This window comes from Parasteatoda tepidariorum, chromosome 8 (genome assembly GCF_982258835.1).
Source record: "Parasteatoda tepidariorum strain Cologne lab strain chromosome 8, Ptep-v5.0, whole genome shotgun sequence".
NCBI classification, from domain to species: domain Eukaryota; kingdom Metazoa; phylum Arthropoda; class Arachnida; order Araneae; family Theridiidae; genus Parasteatoda; species Parasteatoda tepidariorum.
Genome location: NC_141762.1, coordinates 4,035,259 through 4,058,767, shown reverse-complemented (window position 1 = coordinate 4,058,767; position 23,509 = coordinate 4,035,259). Strand labels below are relative to the sequence as shown.

General features: G+C 27.3%; 1 protein-coding gene across 1 annotated transcript; it reads right to left on the bottom strand.

The window, feature by feature from the left end:
• Window positions 1-233: 233 nt before the first annotated feature.
• On the bottom strand, window positions 234-11,700 carry LOC107446153 (uncharacterized). The gene is made up of 2 exons (XM_016060723.4): window positions 11,504-11,700; window positions 234-2,558 (listed from the first exon to the last, which is right to left on the bottom strand). The coding sequence occupies exons 1-2, from the start codon at window positions 11,535-11,537 to the stop codon at window positions 367-369; spliced, it is 2,226 nt and encodes a 741-aa protein (XP_015916209.1). The 5' UTR covers window positions 11,538-11,700; the 3' UTR covers window positions 234-366.
• Between the last annotated feature and the right edge of the window lie 11,809 nt (window positions 11,701-23,509).

Sequence of the window (23,509 nt, the reverse complement as noted above, 5' to 3'; positions counted from 1 at the left end):
TATTTTCTTTCCCCCCCTTTTCTTCTTTTTTCTGTTATTTCCTTTCCTTTTGAACATCTTCCTAGTGACTGTTTTTGGGAATAGTGAGGAAAAATAAACCACTTAAAATTGTTGATTTCTCTTCAGATATAACGAGAATAAAAAAATAAAGTTGCGACAATTAAATTAATTATTAAAGTTGTGGCAAATAATGTATAGCGGATATTGTTTCATAAACATTAAACAACTAACGCTCAAAAATGGAATTACATATTTATCACAACACAATTCATCTTTTGACAGTGATTGAGCAGTGAAAATGATTTGTATTTTGACAGTGAATATGATTTTATTTAAATTCGTTATTGATAGCAAAAAAATGATCAACTATAATCTGCTATCTTTCTCAACAACATTCTCCAGTAAATCAAGGAGAGCTGAAATCTGTGGATTCAATTTATCTTGAAAAGAGTGACTATTCTTCTGCTCCAGAATTAGTGACTTTAATTCTGTGACTGTATTTAAGGTTAGAGGCGACGACCACAATACAATTTCTTTCACATGATTCCAGTCAGCATCAGTTAGTGATTGCTTTAAGATTAAATCCTTTTTAATTCCTTTCTCAGATAGTATAAGTTCGTTTTTGTATCGCTTCACTTCATTGATATTATCAAAAGATGCATTCAAAAGTAAGGTGGCACTTTCAAGAAAACCTTTACTCAGTGCATACTCTATACAACTACGACAAATAAGTCGAAATTCTACAACGTTTTCAAGAGAAGACAAGTTGTAGTTTATAAATTTTTGCAACACATCGCCTTCTCTTCTTGATACAATGAACGGCATGTCTATGAATCGCTTGAAATAATAATTACTCCATTTTCGCACAAAGTCTGCTTTAAATTGTTGAATTTCCTCTCCCGTCCGGAAATACCAATTCATGAACTGGTCCACACGCTCATAGTTGGACAAAAATATTAATGTCAAATAGATAACATTTGGAGATGATATTGTTTTCTTAAATGTTTCAATTTCCACAGATTGATAAACCCAAATCAAGAAGGACTCAGCAGCTTGGATGTTGCCATCGCATATCCACTCAATACAAATATGACAATTGCTAAGTCTAATTAGCCACGATATTATCAGTCTATCTTGCTCGCTGCTATTCATTTTATAGGGATAACATTCTGGTGGCAAGGTAGATTTTGATAATAACATGTGAAGCGAATTCAGATTGCTTGAATAAATAGCACGGCGAAATTCAGGCCGACCAAACATGAAGCAGATAAATAGCTTAATCTCTTCTTTGGAAGCATCATTGAAGATCCTAATAGCCATGTTCAGATTTTCTAATTTCAGCAAATGCAACAACACTTCTTTGCAAAGAAGCTCATTTTTCCGAAATGATCGTCTTAGTCTAAATGAACTGGCACTCCATATTTCTTCAAAAATCATCATTTCATTTCCCATTTTACTCATCTTGGAACTAATATTCAGCATTATACATGAATAAATGTCTTCTTGAAGATTATCCAATAGTTCAGAAATAGTGGACAAGAATATTCTTTGATATGGCCAACTTTCGTACAAAAACACTAATACTCGAGAATGATTCCGAAAAAATTCGATCATTTGAGTTCTACGATTGATATGAGATAATAAAAAACATAAAACATCTAAAGCTTCTGAAGAATACACATAAAGTGAAGGATTTTGAACTCCCACACGTCGAGTGGCTTGCAAAAGCCATTTACTCAAATGATCATTTTTCTCATTCTCCGTCAATTTTTTCCAAAAATACTTTAGGGCAACTATGTTACCCATTAGAATCGAACAAGCAATCATATTTGCATCAATACTAAGCTTATCATCGTATACATTTTTAGGATCTATGAGTCTAGTTAGAAAACTCCCTAAATTATTCTCGAGGACACATGTCCAATATATAATCAAATCGTGGTGGTATTTATTTGTTACCGTAGCGATTCTAAATCGGTTTCTAAATTCCTCTGGAATCTTCTCCCACAAAATCGAAGCATATTCCCTTAAACAGTGAGAGCAGGCTATCTCATACAAATGGCAAATATCTAAGCTTCCTAAGCTTCCATTATTGAATAGTTCCGTAAGGGATTTCACTGTGTCAACTGTCCCCTCAACTGTCCAATAAATTGTACCACACTTCATGTAATGCTCATCACAGAGATTTTCTTTATATCCTGTCCATCTACAGTAACTACGAAACGCTTTCCACAACTGCCACAAAATGGGTCGAATAACGTATGAGATTTTTGTCTTCAGCGATGAGGGCAAAGAGCTATTAGACAATTTGTTTAATATTCTGCTCTCCAACTCAGCCATATCCTTGCTATAGTTTATGAGAGATGATAAGAAAGAAGATGTCATTTCATTCCTTATATCAGGAGCCGTACATAGCCCAATTGCAATCGACACGACTGCAATACTCTGCAAAGAAGGAAGTTCAGAAAAATGATTTATGAAGTCAGCTCTTTCAGTCGATTCTGTTTTAAAAGTCATGAGTGTCCAGCTTCCAGATCTTTTATCCTTACGGATTCTATCTGTAAAATACAATTTTTAAATTTAGTTTTGAATTAAAGATTTGAATAAAAAGAGTTCGAAGAACGTAATGCATACGTAATTTATCACGAACCTAAGTCATACATTTAATCTACATGTTACTGGTTTAGGAGAAATCAAGTATTGTTTACAATACTTAGGTTATGTTTCATGCAATTTAATTACCATTTTATGATTTTTTTAATTTTTTTTTTGCTTTTAAACGAAAATTTGTATACTTTTTATTAACTTAAGATATTTTTAACAAATCGGTTATTGAATACATTTTTGAATACCAATTATTAACTACCGCTTTGTGGTATCGCGCAGTGGTAATTTCGTGTAGTTCAATCAACTGGTAATTGCAGGTGCTAGCATAAAACATGAGTAGTCGTATATTGATATACGTAAGATATACGGTATCATTGGCTCTATATTTTGTATTTTTGTTTGAACTTGCAGTATGATGAAAGAATTTAATTTTTAGCCATGTAACGTCCGCAAAAAAAAAAAACAAAAAAAAAAATATCACCCTGAATTACTTTTGTTCTAATGATCGGATTTTCACGAACTAAGTGTCAATCTTAGTGGTTCCTGGGGGTGACCTTAAATATGCTAATTAATTAGTGCTAACTATTAATTAAGTTACGAAATCAGACACAAAACGTACTTTCTCTGAATAAACATATATTTTTTTTACATATTTGGATTCCTTATTTTCAAAATATAGGGGGTAGCCGCAATCTGGAAAATGTGGACCCATAGTTTGGTCAGGAGAGCGGTTCAAAGTTTGGACCCCTTAATGTTAATTTCGCTTTTTTCGTTTTCAGTCATATTTTCAAAACTAATGAAGCAATTAAAAAAGAAATTGCGCCCACTCCTAAAACTCATTTACCCAAAGATAATTTCATGAAAAATTTTTTTTAGTAACTATTTATTCTTTTTTATTATTTAATTAAAGTGAGGATGAAAAAATGTTGAATTATAAGGTACGAATTTTTTTATACCATATTAATCTACATATTTTTCAATTGAAATATCTAAAGTTTCAACTGTTTTTATTCATTGGAAGATGAGAAAAATTAAAATTAATTATTTAAAAAAAATAATTTGGCGACAATGAAGAAATAATTAAATGGGTGATAAACTTAGGCGGAAATTGATTTAGCGCGCATAGCGTAAAATTTCATTCATATTTTTTTCGCTATTAATCGTTTGCTTATCTTTTTATTTTCATTTTTTCAAAACTATAAAATACGATGTGTCTTTTTTAGTCGTCTAAAAATTTAATAAAGAAATTTGGGTAAAAAATTTTATTGAATAAAAAACATTTTATTCTACGAATGTCGAGTTATATGAAAGGGGCAATGGTGGACTGCGCTCAGTAATTGCCTCAATTATAACCCCCACCCCTTACAGTATGCTGATTGCGCTGCTAGTTGATAACGTTTGAAGGTAGATCTCTCTCCTCATCGACATGTGAGGGGTGCAATTTATAAAAATCAAGCACTAACTTGGCGATATGCTTCAACTTGGCCAAGAAATATATCGAAATATATAAGACCTATTTATTAAATTCGAAATATTGCAAACATGATTAGATTTACAATTAGAATATAATACATTTACTGATAGTATTGCATTTAACATTACAATTTTATTATCTTTATGGGTAAGTGAATTTACAAATGTAATTATAGAACGGGTGAACTTTTGCATTTGAGAACTTTGTGTTTGTGAACTTTTGTGAACAACTTTTGATTTATTGTGAATAAAAAATTTGATTAGGACACATTTAAACGCATTATTTTGGTTAAATATAGTACTCACAAGGGAAACTAGGGAAGTGTGACTCGCCAATTTTGAAATAAACTAGTGGGATGTATGTCTTATGAGGAATAATTTTAGGGGGCAACATTCGTTTCGGCCCATAGAAGGTTCTGTGAGAAATAAAAAATAATTCAATGTATAGAAACATCGGTATTTTATTACTTCAATGCAGACTATTAGTTATTGTAATTGTCTCATATTCTAATTAATTGGATAATTAATTAATTTGCTAATTAATAAATTAATTAACATTCCTTTCGGCCCATATAAGGTCCTGTGAGAGATAAAAAATAATTCAATATATAGAAAAATCGGTGTTTTATTACTTCAATGCAGACTATTAGTTATTGTAATTGTCTCATAATCCAATTGATTTGGAATTAATTTGCTAATTAATAAATTAATCAAAAAATTAATTAATAATTGATTAATTATTAATTGATTGTTAATTAATTATTAATTAATTAATTGATTTGCAATTACATACTTCAATTAATTTGGAAAGTTTTTTGAAAAAAAAAATTTAAAAAATTTGATGTCAATTATTTTTTTAAATTAACCTAACTGGTTTTCCTGAAAAACTGCAGATATATAAAATTTTCGAAATCAATTTTGACAATAAATATGCATTATATAATACGTGAAAGTACCACAAAATTAATTAGTGCAAACTATTTACTAAGTTACGAAATCAGACACAAAAACGTACTTTCTCTGAATAAACATAAATTTTTTTTTTTTACATCACTTGAATTTGGGGGGTAGACAAAATTTTAAAAAAATTGGATCGTAAATTGGGTCGCATTAAAGGTTTATATATTTGGCGATAGTCCAGAAAACCGCCAAAAAAAGTCGCCTGCGCTAATGAATATTTTAAGATAACCCATTGACTAATTCAAAAGAGGAATGCTTAATTTTACTAGGCAACCAAAATCTGTCCGTAAAAAAATTGAAATAAGGTTCTGTGATTGCTTGGAGAGGTTTTATTAATTGTCAATAGAAAATATCTCGAAGTTTCTTGGCAATTAACAATTTTTAAGCTGATTTCTGTCCAGAAAGCAAAAAAAAAAATTATTTTAATCCCCTTTGAAAAGAAAATTTGAATCGATTTATAAATTATTTATGATGTTCTAAGTTTTTAGAATTTAAACACATGAACTTTTTATCTGATATTATTTAGATTATGTTGTTTTTGCTATATTTATTCGAGGATTTCATACTAAAATCAAATTAACATAACTTATTATAGCTACATTCAAAATTTTAGGAATTATCATTTTTACAGCTTTAATCGAGTCTTCGAGACAAGAAAGTTTGAAGGGGAAAAAAGTGCTTGAAAAATAAAATGTAGATTGTATAGTAATTCTAATGCACATTCACAGAGTTTTCTATAATTTACGATATTTCTTTTTTTCTATAACTCAAGGAATTGCTGAATGCTTAGTGGCATTTTAAAAACATTGAAATATGTTATGTTCAATAATAAGATATTAAAATAATATGTTGCATATTGTATGATTAATTGTTTAAAAAATCGCTTCATTCTGCTAGATATTTAGGTAACATGGTTTCCTTTGGATAAAGATGATTAGAAAATAACATCCTCATGTTTCGATACATTCTGAAACTTACGTTTGCAAATTCATCATAAAGTGTCGCACAGCATATTCTTCAATTACGATAAACTACATTTACCACCAAATACTGCTACTATGATTATTTTTATTTCCTTAAATATATATCTGATACTCTCTTTTTAAACAGAGCTTGTAAGATCCTTAAGAAACTGAAATAGGGGCACAAAAACTTAAAAGATAAAATATTTTATTTCATTAACTCAAAATATCTGGTCTCAAAATTTTAATTTTTATGTTAAATATAATTTTTGCAATATTGATGCTCTTACGTTTTTAAAGACCAATTGAATCCTGTTAAAATATTAAAATGCATATGTTTACTTTAACGAATTTTAATGGATTCTGGAAAATTTAGTGTTTATTCACTGCTAAGAACTGTTCCTTCACTTGGTTATCTTACTACTTATTATTTAAACCACCAAAAGCTTAAAACAATATTATGTAGGTTATCTAAATTTTTTTTTACATAATTTGCATTTAATAACAAATTCGTCGACACTATCATTTAGCTAAAATTACAAATTTTGAAATTTTTATGATTTTTTTTATAGGCATGCTAAGCTTAAGTGTTCCTTCACTGGTTAGTTTACCCTATAAGACGCTGAGAAATTTGCGATGTAAAAATTTTGACTACGCATTTTTATTAATATTTATAAAATATATATTCAAGAAATTGATAAATATTTTATTCCAAATTTATTCATACGTATGTATATTATTGAAACTGTATCAGTTATTGAGAAAAAAAGCTAAAAAATAAAAAATAATCACATTAAATAAGCACAATCTGGTGTATAATCATATTCTATCAAAAGCATGCTTTCATATAACTCGACATTCGTCGAATAAAATGTTTTTTATTCAATAAATTTTTTACTCAAATATCTTTATAAAATTTTTGGATAGCCCAGCAACAGGGTGATCATTAAATACATCTTTACAATAGTCAGAAGTCTTGTATTTCTAATTCTAATAATACTTCTATTTTATACTATATGAAATCTTATCATTTTAACTCGGTACAATAATCATTGGTTTGGTGTAATTTTTAAACTTCTGACTGTATAAATAATTACAAACGTTTATCAGTGTTACAATTGAGGAAGAAGAAGACTTCCCACACATGTGAGCTATGACGTCGGCTAATCTTTCTCAACAAAATGGCGCATTAAAGATGAGCTAATTTTCTCCATACACAGGGTTGGCAGGTTTTTGACATGTGACAGTTTAAACCATGGTTTAAACCGTCACGTCAAAAACCTCACTGTCAAAAATGTCAAAAACCTATATTCATATGTGAAATTTAATTAATACATAAAATTTATATATTTTTTATAATGGATAGTGTTTCTAAATTTAAAATTTTGAAGAAACACTTATATTTTGAATAGTAACCAAAATCTTGTACTTTTGAAAACTCACATCTTTTGTAATATTATGTTTTCATTTTCATGTGTTATTGAAAATCTGCAGTGATATTATTAAGAAATTTATTTATAACCAAATTTAGTGTATAGTATAGATTATACTAAAAATTAGACATTTTTAGAGATAAACATTAGCAGTTTTGTACATTACACATCTTTTAAAGAAAAATCTTTTAAACAGGTTGGGCACATGCAACATTCATAATCAGGGAATTTTTGTCTATTTTTAGCTCTTCTAAAGCGTATTCAGCCTATTCATTTACTATGCTGAAAATTTAGTTTATCCAAATACTTGTGAATTTCATTTTGCTGAATACTATATAGTTTTGTTGAATATCTAAATATTCAGCTGTTGAATAATTACTTCTTGCTTCCAAGATATACATTATTTGTATTCTTAATACAAGTGGAGAAAAAAAAAATTAAGAGATAAAAATTGTTTTAAAATGATAAGTGTAATAATTATAAATAAATATAATAAACAATATGAATTATATTTATCATTATTCATAAATATAACTACTTTTAAATTCAAATTAACATACTGGATAATAAAGATATTCGATATAACATTAAAAAAAAAATTTTTTTATACACTTGTATCAAGTTTGTATTTATACAGCATAACTTGTAAGTTCCTTATAAATATTAGTTATATGTTCCTTATATGTCTAAAATGCTTAGTAATAAATATTTAAAAAAATTTTATGCACATGCATTTGAATATAAATTTCTGAGATTTTAAATACGTTATTTTACCTTTATTTTAATTAAAAAATATTTTAAAACCTGCTGATTACTATAGTATAATTAAATTTCAATATAATGCATGGCAACTGTTGATAGTTTTGAAGTTTACAAATTTCCTTAGCAAACTTCAGTATTTGACTTTTTTGACGGGTTTTCGACGGTTTAAACCAGTATTATACCCTTGTCATGTCAAAAACCACTTTTTGACGTCAAAAACCCAACCCTGTCTACATAAGTTAGAATGTTAATTATCGCTAAATTAATTAATACAGAACTGTATCGCACATCGAATTAGTTGAAATATAATTCTTTCTCGTCTACTTCTTTACTTAATTTAGATTTATTGTTTATGTATTTTATTCTAACCGTGATATGTTTTTGATTTGAGTACCTGGCAAACTTCTTTGCATAGTTAGTTTGTTTATGTTCTGCATGGCTTCGTGCCTGTCTTTTTGTTAAGTCTTTGTGTAAATATATAGTGAAAGAATTGAAATCTCTGTGAAAAAAATTAGAACGTGTCATGTAAAAGAGTTGATAATTGACAGACTTAGCTTACTCGAAATAAAATAGAAAGAACAGTTGACATTTAAACAACCAATAAGGATCGAAATACCCACATTACGTCACTTGCTAGTAAGCTATTGCTAAAATACAATATTGATGACGAATAGGATAAAAATAATACGAAATTCAGTGATGTACTTCATCATATCCGCAGTAGGTGATCCATAAAAGTACTAATGACTCACTCGCAACATTATTAGAATATAAATAAAACAAAATTTATATTTGCATTTTTACTTCGATAAGGGCTGTTATGTTTAAAACACTTTGGTTAAAATACTTGATTTAAATATGTTGACTTTAAATACGAAGCATACATTTTTTTAAACAACATGATTTTGCTTTTCTCTGTGAGATTTTGAAAGAAAAATATGTCGAAACGTCTGAATCAAAAAATGTATTTGTACAAACACTGTGTTCCAAGCTGCTTTGTGTTTACTTTGTATCATACATAGTACAGTACAGTAGAATATATCAATTTAATCACTCTAGTAAGTGGATTACCTGTCGAGTTGTTAAAGGTGGTTTTATGAGGGCTATATATCAAGTTCTCAAGTAAGTTAACAAAAACCGTATTTATCTGATGTATTAAAAGCAAGTAAAATCTTTGTAACCTCATCATCTGCTTATCTTGAACCCTGAAATAAGTCAAATTTGTCTAGGAAAGTTATTCTAAGTCCTAACTAAGAAATTTTTTATGATATTAGTTTAACTGTTCGAGAATTACTCATTTGATGAAATTATATAAAAAGATAACCTGTACCTTTTTTGTGAATTGATAATATAGAAAACTATTAAGGGGTTTTGAAACTAGCTGGATTTTAAGTACATATAACAACATCGATTTCAAGATGTTGAAATTAATGTAATGTTCAAATTTTATGGGGTATGTTTGAATCAACTATGTTGATTCAAACATATTTATCTGTGATAGAATTCGATGAATGAATACCACTAGTCTAGAATACCACATTTATATCATTTCGCCCATTATTATAATTTTTTTTTTCATTTTTATTTATTAGCTAGGCGAAACTTATTTACTTCACCGGATTTTTTACCGCTATTTTGTACGCAAATCAACTGCTTAATGGGGACCATCTATCGATGTTGCCGAGTTCTAATATTCTTTGTACGAGTGTAAGTATTCTTTGTTCGTATCACGCCTGGAGGTCACCAATGTGCGGAGTTTATTATCGACTATGCCATCTTTCATCTCTCAAAGTGTACCTCTATATAGAATCGAGTTAACAAGTCTTATATACTACTGAATTGGTATTTAATATTATTAGTGGTAGTTATACCACATTTTCATTAGGTACTAGTGTACTAATATTTTAAGAAATTTATTTCTAATAAACACCTGGTATACATCACTAACAAAATATACGCATTTTTTTAAAAAATTAATTAGTTTAATTATAAATTTATGTCACAAATTACGAATTCATTACGATAATTAATAATTCTTAGGATTAGTGGGGCATTTAATTAAAAAATATTTAACGTCATAGAAGAAATTAAATGTATCTTTAGTCTGATTGGTAGCAGGAACAGGTAAGATATAAATGCATAACACGAGCAACGTGAACAACATGAAAAATATAAAAATAGCATAACGTGTTGCTTTTATACTCTTCCAACATAAACATGTGTAACAACACGTGTAAAAAGATTAAAAAGTTTTAAGAAAAAACCTATTTTAACACTTACACACCTGCGTAAGCTTTATTTTATTTAAAATAAATATTAAATTTAAATGTTGAATTCTCTTCTCAAGTACTGGAAGTATAAAATAACTGCATCGGAAGTTTAACAAAAGATAAAAATGTTTTATTAAAAAACTACACTCGGCTGATGTTGCAGGATTGAAAAAATTGTTTTAGGCATTTAGTTCTCTGTACAGCAAAATAAATAAATAAATAAAAATTTAAAAAAATCAGAAAGCTGTAAAATATGCAAGAATCGTTGTTCTTAAGTAATAAATTCTAATATTTTCAAACTAAACATGTTTTGCAAAAAGAAAAAATGTTTTCTTAAAAATAGCAATGAATAAAAATAAATGATAAGCGTGAGCAGTTTGTGCAAAAATAATAATTTTTTTTTTTAAAAAAAAGTGTCTAAAACTAGATTTTCTTTTTTAAAAAAACTGTTTTTATTTTCCTAAACTTATCGCTGATACATTCAAACGTAGATTACAGAAATGTAATTAAATCCATAACTCAAAAATTATAAACTATTTGTAATATAATTCTAATGAAATTGTACTTATATATATATTATTTATATAACATTTTAAAATATCAGTTATTACTCTGAAGTTCACATTTAATAATTAAATGCAATTAAGTTGACTTTATGCTAAAAAATCAAAATATTATTAAATATTTATTAACAATGCAATTAATCTAATTGTATTTCTTACAATTTTTTTAAAGCTAGTCGCAATAGCTGATATATAACAATTCTGATGACGCGTTAAAATAAATAAACAAATGCAGATTTTCAATGTATTCATAAACTATTAAATAATGAAGAGAGAGAAACAACATCTCTGATTTATATATAAAAAAAATTTAAAACAAGCTCTTTTTCTAAAGTTAATAAGAAAATACTTATCTAATTCGCATTACAATTCAGTAAATTTTATTACCAAAAATAAATCTTCACATAAAAAATTTTTATTCGTATTTTAATATAATTGAGTTAACTATTTATAGAATGTGTATAAGTACATACCATTATCTCTTACAATCACTTCACACCTACTCATGTTCGTCTGATAAAACTAGACTATATTTCTTTTCTTGAGATAACTTGCAATCATACGACTAACCCCCGTACATTTCAGAACAGTTCATTCGTAAGTGCATATGTTGCCCATTCATCAATGTCGACTACGAATTGTTCACTTCCCTGAATAACCAGACCGTATTAACTCTCAAATCAATCGTTTCTTATCTACCCTTTCTATCCCCGCATTCTAAAACAACAATACCTGCTTATCAGTAAAATCACATTCATTCTAAATACTTTTGAGAAATGGACACTGCAATTGAGGAGAATCTTTTTATGGCAAATTCTCAGAAAATAAATTATTATTTAACTGTAATTTGTTTTTAAAGCTTAAATAAATATTAAAAAAATCATCGATGGCTATCCAAACTAGTTAATTAAAAAACTATTTGCAATATGTTGAATAAAACAACAGTCCCTGGACAAATTATTCTACGAACTGAAGATTCTATGTAAAATTTTTAATTATGAGGTGATACTATTGTTTTTGCATGGCTGAAACCGGTTGGCTCTTATTTACGTTCCTGTACTAATTGGTTAACATTGTCATGCAGTACGTCAAAAATAAATACAAATAGGAAGTATATAAAAAATCTCCCGCATGAAAACCCATTACATGTATGTTTAAATATAAAAGTATTGCATATAAACACGTGCAAAACAGGTAATTATTAAAAAACTACAGTGGGTCTAATAATTCGGTCGAATGATTATAATATGCAAATATAATCCTGATATAATAAATATTCTATATTTATATAATCAGGGATGAGATTGGCCAAAAGGCAAAAAAGCTGAATTTGCAAGCAAGTAAATTTTACGTACGCGCAATCGGTTAACAATAAATTCCAGACAGTTTAAGATAATAAATAACGATGTGTTGACATAAAATTGTGTAATAATTTATTATTATATAAATGATTACATCGATACTTAACATTTAGTAAAAAGAAAAATTACCAATTGAAAAAATAAAGCTAGAAATTATATTTTTCTTCAGTTCACATAAGAGACAATTATTACTTGAGAAACTGTCTGGTTTAGCAAATTAAAACTATTGAGAACATACATTAGCATTCCATTTCTGTTAATAAATACTGTTACATGATTTAAGGCAAATATATCAGTAACATGACTTTTTAAATTATTTTGAAAAGAAAATCAACTTTTACAATTGGAAAATCACTATGTTTATATTATAATCTGATCTAACTAGAGCCCTGTGAAACATATCAATAACTGTGAAGTAAAAATATATAGTAACTCCTTAACATACAAAAATTGCTATTTCAGTTCGAAATATTACATGATAATCAGCAACTGTTTAGATAATTATTTTTCATTTGATAAGAGCTTTGCATTTTATAGCATAAATAACAGCAACATTATTTTGTAAATTTATTATTTTTTAAATTTTGCATTTTGATGCTGAGTTAATTAACTCTTCCCCCCCCCAAAAAAAAAACAAAAAAAAAATATTGAATAACTTTTTAAGTGCTATATCTTTTATGTTTGCTATATTTAGTCGTTAGTCCATCTTCAAACATCTTGTGACAAATCCTACTTTTTCTTCTTTGCAAGCTCAGAGTAAAAGTTTTGAATATATTCTATTCCAGTTTCGCTGTTGTTGTAACACCTACATATTCTAATAATCGTCGATAGAAAAACAGTCACCTTTGGCGTATCTAAATCAAGAAAAAATTTACTTCTTACAAGAATCGCAATAGTTGATCTTAAAATTGCGCGAATGCAAATTGCAATCCAGGATTTTAAAATAGCGTGAGTATGAATCACGATTATGAATTTTGAAATCACATGAGTATGAAACTAGATATACGATTTTAAAAATGACAAAATACAAACTGCGATATAAAATTTTTAAACCCCGTAAATACAAATCACGATTCATAATTTTTAGATCGCGTAAATACGAATCATGATGCGTAAATTTTAAATTGCATAAATAAGAATTATGAGGCATAATTTTGAGTGCAAATCCCAACGCCTTATTTTTGAAGCACGTATAAGACGAAAATCGATGTTTGATATTATAACCGCATGAGCGAATCACGGCATCGGATTTTAAATTTTGTGAATACGAATCGCTACATAGGTTTTTAAAAAGGCGTAAATGCAAATCACGATATCGGATTCTAAATCTCGTAAATAAGAATCGGAACACGCAACTTTTAAATCACGTAAATATGAAAAGCTATGCTAGATATTAAAATCGCGTGAATAAGAATCGAGATATTGGCAGATTCCAGGCTTGCGACTTCTAAAAGACTTGTCTGAAGCAGCGTCGTTTGAATTACGAAAATAAGAGCTATCTGGCTGGCGGGTAAAAATGCGGAAAATCTTATCTTCTGTGCGTAAAAGCGGAGAAAATAGCTAAAATAAGTAAAGTAAAAATGCGGAAAGGGCTGGTAGTTTTGTAGTTTGAATTTCCTGTTTACCTTTGAAAATTGAAAATAAAAATAATTATTATATTTCAGTGACTGAATTTTCTGAAAAAGCGGAATATTTATTTTTAAAAAAGCGAAATTTTAAGAGGATCGGAGTTTTTGATAAAAAGGCTGAAATTCGAGAGACAAAAGTGAAAAAAAGCGGAAATCCGCTAAAAAGCGGCAAAACCTCATCCCTGTATAATATACTGTCTAAACTTATCTTATTTTCTAATTAAATTAATTAATACACGAACGTAAACAAGTTCAGGTTGTGTCATGTAAAACGTCTGTATGAATGAGGTTTGAAAATGCAACACATATAAGAATTTAACATAATATGGTAACTGCACCATAAAAACATAATTAGAAAAAGTAATTATTTTTCTCAAGATTTTATGGGATAATGATTGAAACTATTTCTATGTATTGATATTCAAGCCGTGATACAGACTTGCGAACTAAATTAAATTCATGTTCAGTACAGAACTGAGAAATCATTCAATAGTCTTTAATGGTATTAACAAAATATTTTCACGGCAATTTTATTTATTATTATTAAGCACAACATTGTTAAATGCGGTTTTATAATTAACTCTCCTTTTTTCCCAAATCCAAAGTTTTTTTTCTTACTTTTTCAAAAATCTTGATCTTGAAGCTTTTCTTTTTGAAACTTAGTTGTTCTTTTTCGCAAATAAATTTTTCGACAATTATTAGCTTTCAGAAAAATCACCTTTTACTAAAATAAATTAAATGTAGTTAGTTGGTTTTTGTCATACGAAATGAAGGAATGTAAATCAATTTGCTCAATCCAAAATTTTTTTTAAATTTAAATGAAATTATATTTTATACAAAAAGAAAAAAAAAGTACAGAAAACTTTTTTTACACATAGAATATCCCAATAAACAACGCCTGTAAACTACATTTTTAAAATTCTTTTAAAAGTAAAGTTGAACTTTTAGTTTTTATTAGATGCCACAAAATAGCATTGAATCATGGAAAAATCTAATAAAAACTGGACCAATAATTTATGTGGTAGGAGACATTGAAAAAAGTTTGAATAGCAGAATTAAAAGAAAGTAGTTTAAATCCAATTAGAATTATTTCTCAAGAAATACTTTAGTCGTGTTTAGTTCATGAAATTTCTCATACTTAAAAAAAATGTTTCAAAGAACAGCAATGAATTACAAACGAAAACAAGTATTTTTGAACACCCTATGCCAAAAAATAAAGCAATTAATTTGAATGAAAGATTGAAAAAAGATTGATGATGGATAGGTGAAATAAAAGATTTTAATTTGCATTGATAACTTTGGTTGTTATTTGCAAACCCCTCCATACTTAAAATTTTAATAAAATAGTAATTTTTTTCTTGTAACTGTTTGGGCTATAACTCCGCAGATAATCAACGAAATTTTCGGAACCATTTTCAATCACTATTGAAATTGCTATTTTTAAGTTTATATAAAAAATTGTTAAAAATTTCTCAAGATATGGGGTTTTAAAGTAGTTTTTTCAGACTATGCATGCGCGGAATAATTTTAGAAATGTTTTTATATATTTAACATTTTCATCCATTTAACATTTTTATATATTTATTATATATTAAACAGGTGATTAAGAATTTAATGCATTCTTTAAAGAGTATCCTCCTTTAAAAAGTAAAGCTCCTTTTCTATCGAAGTGCATTGAATGGTTTGAAACTATGTATATGTAAAAAGAACTGCTCGTGCATGCTATTATCGCAATAACCTGCCTCCGCATATGCAAATCGTAGGATGGAGCAGTTCGTCTTAAGAATCACACTCTCACAGGATAAAAAATTTTTGCGTTAGTTTTTCTATTCATGTTATAAAAAACAGAATGTCAAATTTTTTATTTCTATTTTGACTGCCTTTCTTTAAAGGTAATGCTTTACACCGTGGTAAAAATTTTATTACTGAAGAAACTAATAATAATAATGGTAAAATCTAAATTGCTGCGCCGCAGGGCCGGATTTAAGCTTGGCGGGGCCCCAAGTTACTGAAAAAGACGGGATTAACATTATTATTAAAAAAATTTAATAATAATGTTAAGAAAAGAGAAAGGGGAAAGAATTAACATTAAATTATTAAAAAAATTTCTTTAAGTTACATTTTGCTTTGCTGCTCAAAATCTATAGACTTAGAAACACGTTTGTTTCGATTTTGTAAAAGCCAAAATGAGTAAAATTTCTCCAAATAAAAAGAAAATTCAGATAGGTGATATTTCGGTATTTACTTTCAAAATCCTATTTTTGCTAATATCAAATTTCTTAATACTTTTGATCTTTATTTCCTTTAAAAGATTTCAAGATTATTAAAACCTTTAAATAAAATAAATCTCTTGGCAGAACAATATTTAATTATATTGATATAAGCAAAAATTTAGGGAGGATTAATATATCCCATTATGAATGTCACAAAGGATGATCTTGAACATATTATTACTGGTAATTTAAATATTATAGAAAACTGAGGAATTTAATGATAAATTCATATTCACTAATTATTAATCTTTATCTTATTTTTGCATTTTTATGGAAAAATTATACTCTTAACATTACATTTGTTTTTAGATTTATTGATGATTTCATTATCTTTCAAGATTATACTTGTTTATCGAATAATATTTACCCCGAGGATTTCTTCTTGCTTCGTAATCATGATAATAATATTGATTTAAATTTTTTTGATTTGGGTATAATAAAAGAAGAAAATATTTGCTCTATTGCTTTATACGATAAAAATTTCTTTGTTAATTTGTATATTTTTCACTATGTGCAAATCAATTCCGGGCAAATCCATGGTTAATTAAATGTGCAAAACACGCAATTCATTTTTCATTCTCCTTTCTATAAAATTTTTTTCTCAAATAACTACACTTTTATTTTTCCATTTAAGTGGGTACTTTATAAACATCACACTAGTGCTGCATAATGGGTTTATGTGCAGGCAAAGTTGTCAACACTTTCCAAAGTCTCCCCTGAAAGATGTAATTGAAATTTTTTAATTACTTTTGAGATCGGGATAAAATTGCTTTCTTCATCAACTGTCGAAATTTAAGGACGATAGCTCAAACGATTCTGGAGTTATAACGAAGACCATCACACATAAACTCTTCGTTTTAATTAAATTTTCATTTAAAATTTTTGAAAATATATTTAAATTTCTTATCTTCAAAGTGAAGGTTAAGAAAGTTTAATTTTCTGCTTTTCAACAAGTACAACATAATACAAATCAAATATAATCGGAATATTCACAAAATATATTTTTAATAAAGCAGTAGTATAATTGTAAACTAACGAATAAATAAATCAAGATGATAGTCATAAAAAATAAGTTTGAACTAAATTAAACTTAACTAAATTAAACTAGATAACTACAACGTAAATTAAACTAAATAACTACAATTAGAAGAACTTAACATTCTTAAGTTACAATCGAAATAATAATAATAAAAAAAAACCTTAAACTAAAACCTGCAAACTAAAATTATTAACTAACATTAAGTTATAATTCATGGAAATGTATGATTTTTAAAACACCATTTATATGAAGTGATAAATATAGAATTATTTTATTTCATTTATGAAAAAATCTCTGAAATTAAATAATTTAAACTTAAACCAAGAATAGGTTTTTGACATTTTAATAAAATAACTTTTATAAAAGCACGTGCTAAACTTTTAGCAGCACATGCTTTCCTCTACTAATCATCGTTATTATCAGCTTGTCACCTCTTATATTCCAGAGTATAGATTGATGATGCCATTGCATTCTGAAATTTACTTCGATTTCATTTAAAAGCTGTTTGGCAATAAACATCTTGAAAAAAAAATGATAAACGTTGCCACCTGGATTACACTGTGAACATCATTTGCTTGGCGTTAGTTTTAAGTCAAATAATTGGCAAGTAAGAAGCGATAAAGGATAATCCTCTAGCACCCCTCTCCTAGGTTCATCTTAGTCCTTCACCCCTCCGATTTTCCTTCTCCGATTTTGACAATTGAAGATTGATTACTGATTACGCCCACTGAAGAGGGGGAAAATATCTGTGACGATCGAGGAAAGACATGGTGGTAGAGGGTCATAACAATAGATATGATCCATCAATGTGTCAAAGGGGAAAATGTATTGATCTGAATGCTGTCCCAGTAAATCTGCCCCAACGGTGATACCTGATTGCGCTAATGGTTTTCTGAAATATGGTGGACAGCGCTGCTAACATCTTATCCCCCTTTAAGAAAGGATGGTGGACTGCGCTTAAGGCGATTCTAGGAAAAAAAGGTACCGGAAAAAAGGTACTTGGAAAAAAAGGTCCCGGAAAAAAAGGTACTTGGAAAAAAAGGTCCCGGAAAAAAAGGTACGGAAAAAAAGGTCCCGGTAAAAAAGGTACCTGTGTAGGGAAAATTCTGTAGGGGAAAATATCTTAAATGAGAATATTGGATTGAAGCGCTTTTTGCTGTTCCGTGCATGTTTTTTTTTGTTGTTTTTTTTCGTGTCGCGCGTGTTCAAAGCGCTTTTTATCCAACTTTTGTTTCTTATTTATGCATTTATTCTTAAAAAGTTAATTAAATATGAAAATGTTCAATAAAATTGTTTATTTATTTTCTAAGATCATGATTCTACCGGGAATCTTGACTCTTATCTATTGAAAAAGTGTTATCAGGCTACATAAAACTTTTAGGGGAGGGGGAGTAAAATTAATGTGTTTCGCTTATAACGCTTCTAATAGAAATTTTTTGACAGGTATTTGTATGTCATTTTCTTTCATTTTTCGCTTTTTTTTATTTTGTAATAAGTTACAATTGATAACATAGCACAGAACCGTTTCAGTTAACCAATGGCATGTTTGGGAATCGGTTTATGCATTGACGGTCTTACTTGACCCACTGTTTGCCACTTCTTGTTTACGATATTGGGGGGAAAAATGAAGTTTAGAAAAAGTTTTTGATTTAAATTTTTTTTGAAGTTTTTGATTTATTAAAACATAATATCCCCTAACTATTGAATTTATAATTTAAACCCTAAAATATGACAAAATTATAATTTATCTAAAAAGATATTGCAATAAACAAGGCAGAGCTTTCTATATCCACTATCTGGTTAATGTTTAAATATCATTTACTATCGAATTCGAGAGCATATTTTTCTTTTTTATATTTTGGATTTTAAAAACTTCAATTTTCGGTGCCATTTCTCTTAAAGATTTTTTCTCTGTTAGTGACTTTTTATTTTCATTATTTTAGTGAATAAATCTAAAAATTATTTTCGATTATTTTTTAAAATTTGTTAAAAATTATAAATATTTGTAATGTCTTAATTGCTTTTAAAAGGCTACTAATGTTCAATTACGTAGTCTTATAAATTGAACTCAACCCAGAAGACAAAGAGAACTCCTAGATCAAGCATTGGGAGAAATTTGCCTTCGTGGGGACTTTTCAATGGAACTTAAAAGCATGTGCGTTACATATAGTGTAAACCACGAAAACCATCCACGGTTAGACTGACGGCAAGTGAACTCTAACCCATAATCTGTCTTCCACAGAGGATATTTTACATTAGTACTGTGATCAGTGCGAACTGAGTGCATCTTCATATTGACCCGCCGGCTCTGGCTTGCTCTGGCATTCGAACCCGGTGCGGCTCTTGAGCATTTGATTGGTGGTAATGGTGGTGTTATTCGTTTATTTCTCTCTTTAAATAGATAATAATTCTTATTTATTTAATTGGCAATAAGAACAACTTAAAAAATTATCTAAACAGTAACAACTATCATTTTAATTACTTTACATCTTTAGTAATTAATTTACTAATTGAAGCGTAAAAGGTTAATTAACGTTGCATTACAACGTAGTATTATAATTAATGAATTTTTTTTCACATTTATTTACATTCCCAGTTAACATTTATTCAATGTACTATATTTGAGAGCAAATTAGAATCAAAATGCTGGAAACTTATCAGAAGCAAACCTTATTAAATATTTTTAGCAGGATTTCATTGATTTAATCATGATTTAAGTCAGCTGGTTTTTTTAAAAATATCATTGTTTCGTATTGAATCGAATGTTATTTTAATACTTAAATATATATATTAGTCATTTAATGTATATATGTATTATAATATCTGGTCTTTTACATATTGTAATTTGTAATTATGAAATTTCCAGAAAAAAAGAAATCATTCATTAAAGTAGGATTGCTTTTTTAATAAGTAAATAAAAAAAATTAGTATGCTTGATTTGTTTTTTTTTCATGTATTTTTCTTTATTTTTTTATGATTCATTTATATTCAATTTCCAATTAGTTTGAACAAAAATTGTGCATGCATTATGCATTTGCTAGAAAGTAATTTATAATACAGTAATATTGCCTGAAATATGTAATTATTTTTATTACATTTTCATTGGATTTAAATTATTTTAATATTTATAAAGTTGAATTAAATAAGATGTGTTTTATAAGTAGATCAGTTTTTTCAATTTAAAATAAAATATATCACAAACCTTTTATGACGTAGTTGACAACTTTTTTAACTATTCCTCTAAAAACTTCAGCTTAGACGTATATGGAGAACTTTGTTTCTGCTTACAACAATATATTTATAAACATCATTTTTTATGACATTATTTTTTGAAAACACAAGAAAATAAAAAAATAACTTGATTGGAATACATTAGAGGAAAATTTTTTATTTTTTTGTAAAATAATGACGATTTCGATGTTTAAAATATACAAATTCACAAATATACAATATACAAAAACATAAATAGATACATTGCTATGAAACTCTGCAAAAAAGGTATTACATATCATCGTTAAAATATCTTATAAATTTTTTAAATGGTATGTCTTTTAGATGTTAAAGAAAATTAAAAACTTACATTTAGGAATATTTAAATATAAAATTTGCTTTATTTAAAACTGCCATGTAGTATCATTTTTAGCTATTCAAAAAAATTAATAAACCAAAGTAATGAATACAGGTTTTAATATGAAATTGGAAATGAATGAAAATTTTGTATGTTGACAATTTTGAGTTTTTAGGGGTTTTAAATTTAGTTAGTTTTTAAATTTACATGTTTTTCTTTCTTAGATTATTAGCTACTGAACTTAAAAATTCTGGGATGTCTAGATTTTGGTTTAAAAACTTAACGCAAAGTGTTTTCAACCTTTTTTGAAGAGTTTCATAGCTCCTCTTTTTTCTATGTGCGATATGCACTCCAGCTTTGATTTGCTGGATCTTCCTCAAATCTAGAATTATCTCCTGCTGGATCTTTTGGAGGGCAATGGTGGACTGCGCTCAGTAATTGCCTCAATTATAACCCCCACCCCTAACAGTATGCTGATTGCGCTGCTAGTTGATAACGTTTGTAGGTAGATATCTCTCCTCATTGACTTGTGAGGGGTGCAATTTATAAAAGCTTCTACTTGGCCAAGAAATATATCAAAATATATTAGGCCAATTTACTAAACTCGAGATATTGCAAACATGATTAGATTTACAATTAGAATATAATACATTTACTGATAGTATTGCATTTAACATTACAATTTTATTATATTCATGGGAAAGTGAATTTACTAATGTAATTCTAGAACGGGTGAACTTATGCATTTGAGAAGGTTGTGCTATTCCCTTTTCAACTTTTGATTTATTGTGAATAAAAAATTTGATTAGGACACATTGAAACGCATTATTTTGTTTAAATATAGTACTCAGTATTTTGTAGTTAAAATTAAGAAACAGTTTCAATCATGAGATAGCTTAAAAGTAAGAATGAAATAATTTTTAAAAATTTTACAAAACAACTCTTTTATAGTTTTATTCGATGAAGTAAAAATTAAAATATTAAGTGTAACTTTCTAATTTGGGGAAAATCAAGTTAATATAGTTTCAGTTAATTTTTCTGACATTGTGGCATTTTATTAAATTTTATCTTAAAATTTGTTGCAAGATTTTTTTATTAACTCTAAGAATTAAAATAAAAAGTCGAATAATATAAAAATATCAAATAAGTCACCAACTTTTTTTTTTTGTTAAATTTTTTATAAGAAATTCTTGCAACGCCTTTTGTGATAAAAGTTATATTTAAAAAAAATGATTAAGTAAAAAATAAAGCATATATTAATCTGCTGATTGACTCAATTATAAACTTAGTAGATAAAAAGAATATGATTTTCAATATATATATATATATATATTGATAGATATAGATATATAATGAAATTCAAATTCTTACGACGAAGTTACTGTCAGCAAAACAGAAAGAATTTGTTAAAAATCATTTCGAATAAGAAAAAATGTACGAAATAATTCAACTTTATTTTAAGGTTTTTCTTTAAAAACACATAAATTAAATTTTAAAAAAATATACTAGATTTCTAAGTTTCAGATTGCTTCTGTTGGCATAAATCACTTCATTTTAGTCATGAATTAAATCCTGATTAAATCATTTAAATTTTTAAAACAGAAATCACTTATTTAAATCAGTTTAATTTTAAAAAAAACATTAGTTTAACAAACGTAATTTTTATAAAATTAATTATGAATTAATTTTTTAAAAAATTATTAATTTAAGTTTTAAATACTTTCATGCAGTATAATTAATAAATGCATTCTTAAATGTGTGAATTTTTAAAAGTCTGATTTGATTGATAATGTATGTTTATTAAGGAAGCGATTTTTTTTACTACGCAATAATAGAAGGCATATGCATTGAAATCACTATGTTATTCCTTTCATTATAAAATGCATTGATGTAAATCAATAATGATTATTTTTTTTTTAAAAAATAAATCAATAATTTCAACAAAATGACTAAAAAATATTAATTGAAAAAAATATTATTTAAAATATTTTTTCACTAAGAAATTTGATTTGAATTGAAAGATTTTTTTACTAAGAAATATCGAGGGGGATATTCATGTAAATTATTATGTAAGATAATATGTTAAGATAATATGTTTAAAATAACTTTCACAAAACATATATATCAATTATATCCATTTAGTTTTTTGCCAATTAAAATGCAATGCTTTTCTATCATATTGAATATAGAGTTATAGTGTATCAAGACTTCGTCAAACCAAAATGACCATTTTTTTTCAGTAATTTTTTCTCTTCTAAACTAATTTACTTTTCATTAGATGTCTAGTTGACAAATTGGCCAACCATGTCTTCTGCTCAGAGTTGTAGTCATAAACTTTTTAGTAGAAGAACTGTAAAAATTCAAACATTTTATGTTCATATTCATTTTTAAAAATAATATGCAGAAGTTTGGTTAAAACTGGTTTAAAATTCAAATTATTAAATATATTCAAAAATTGCATGCAAAACATTATTTGAATTTTAAATTATTAAATATAGTAAATAAATTCAAATTATTAAATGTTAAAGTAAGGTTTTTTCAACCTAATTGAAACTTGATACTGCACCATGAACTTTTATTTTTTAACCAACTTAAGACCAGTGGACAACA

Bases quoted from the DNA above. Each gene is read 5' to 3' on its own strand.
- LOC107446153 (XM_016060723.4), bottom strand. From the start codon at position 11,537: ATGAGTAGGTGTGAAGTGATTGTAAGAGATAATG. The intron at 2,559-11,503 runs GTATGTACTTAT...TGTATTTTACAG, and splicing joins AGTGATTGTAAGAGATAATG to ATAGAATCCGTAAGGATAAA.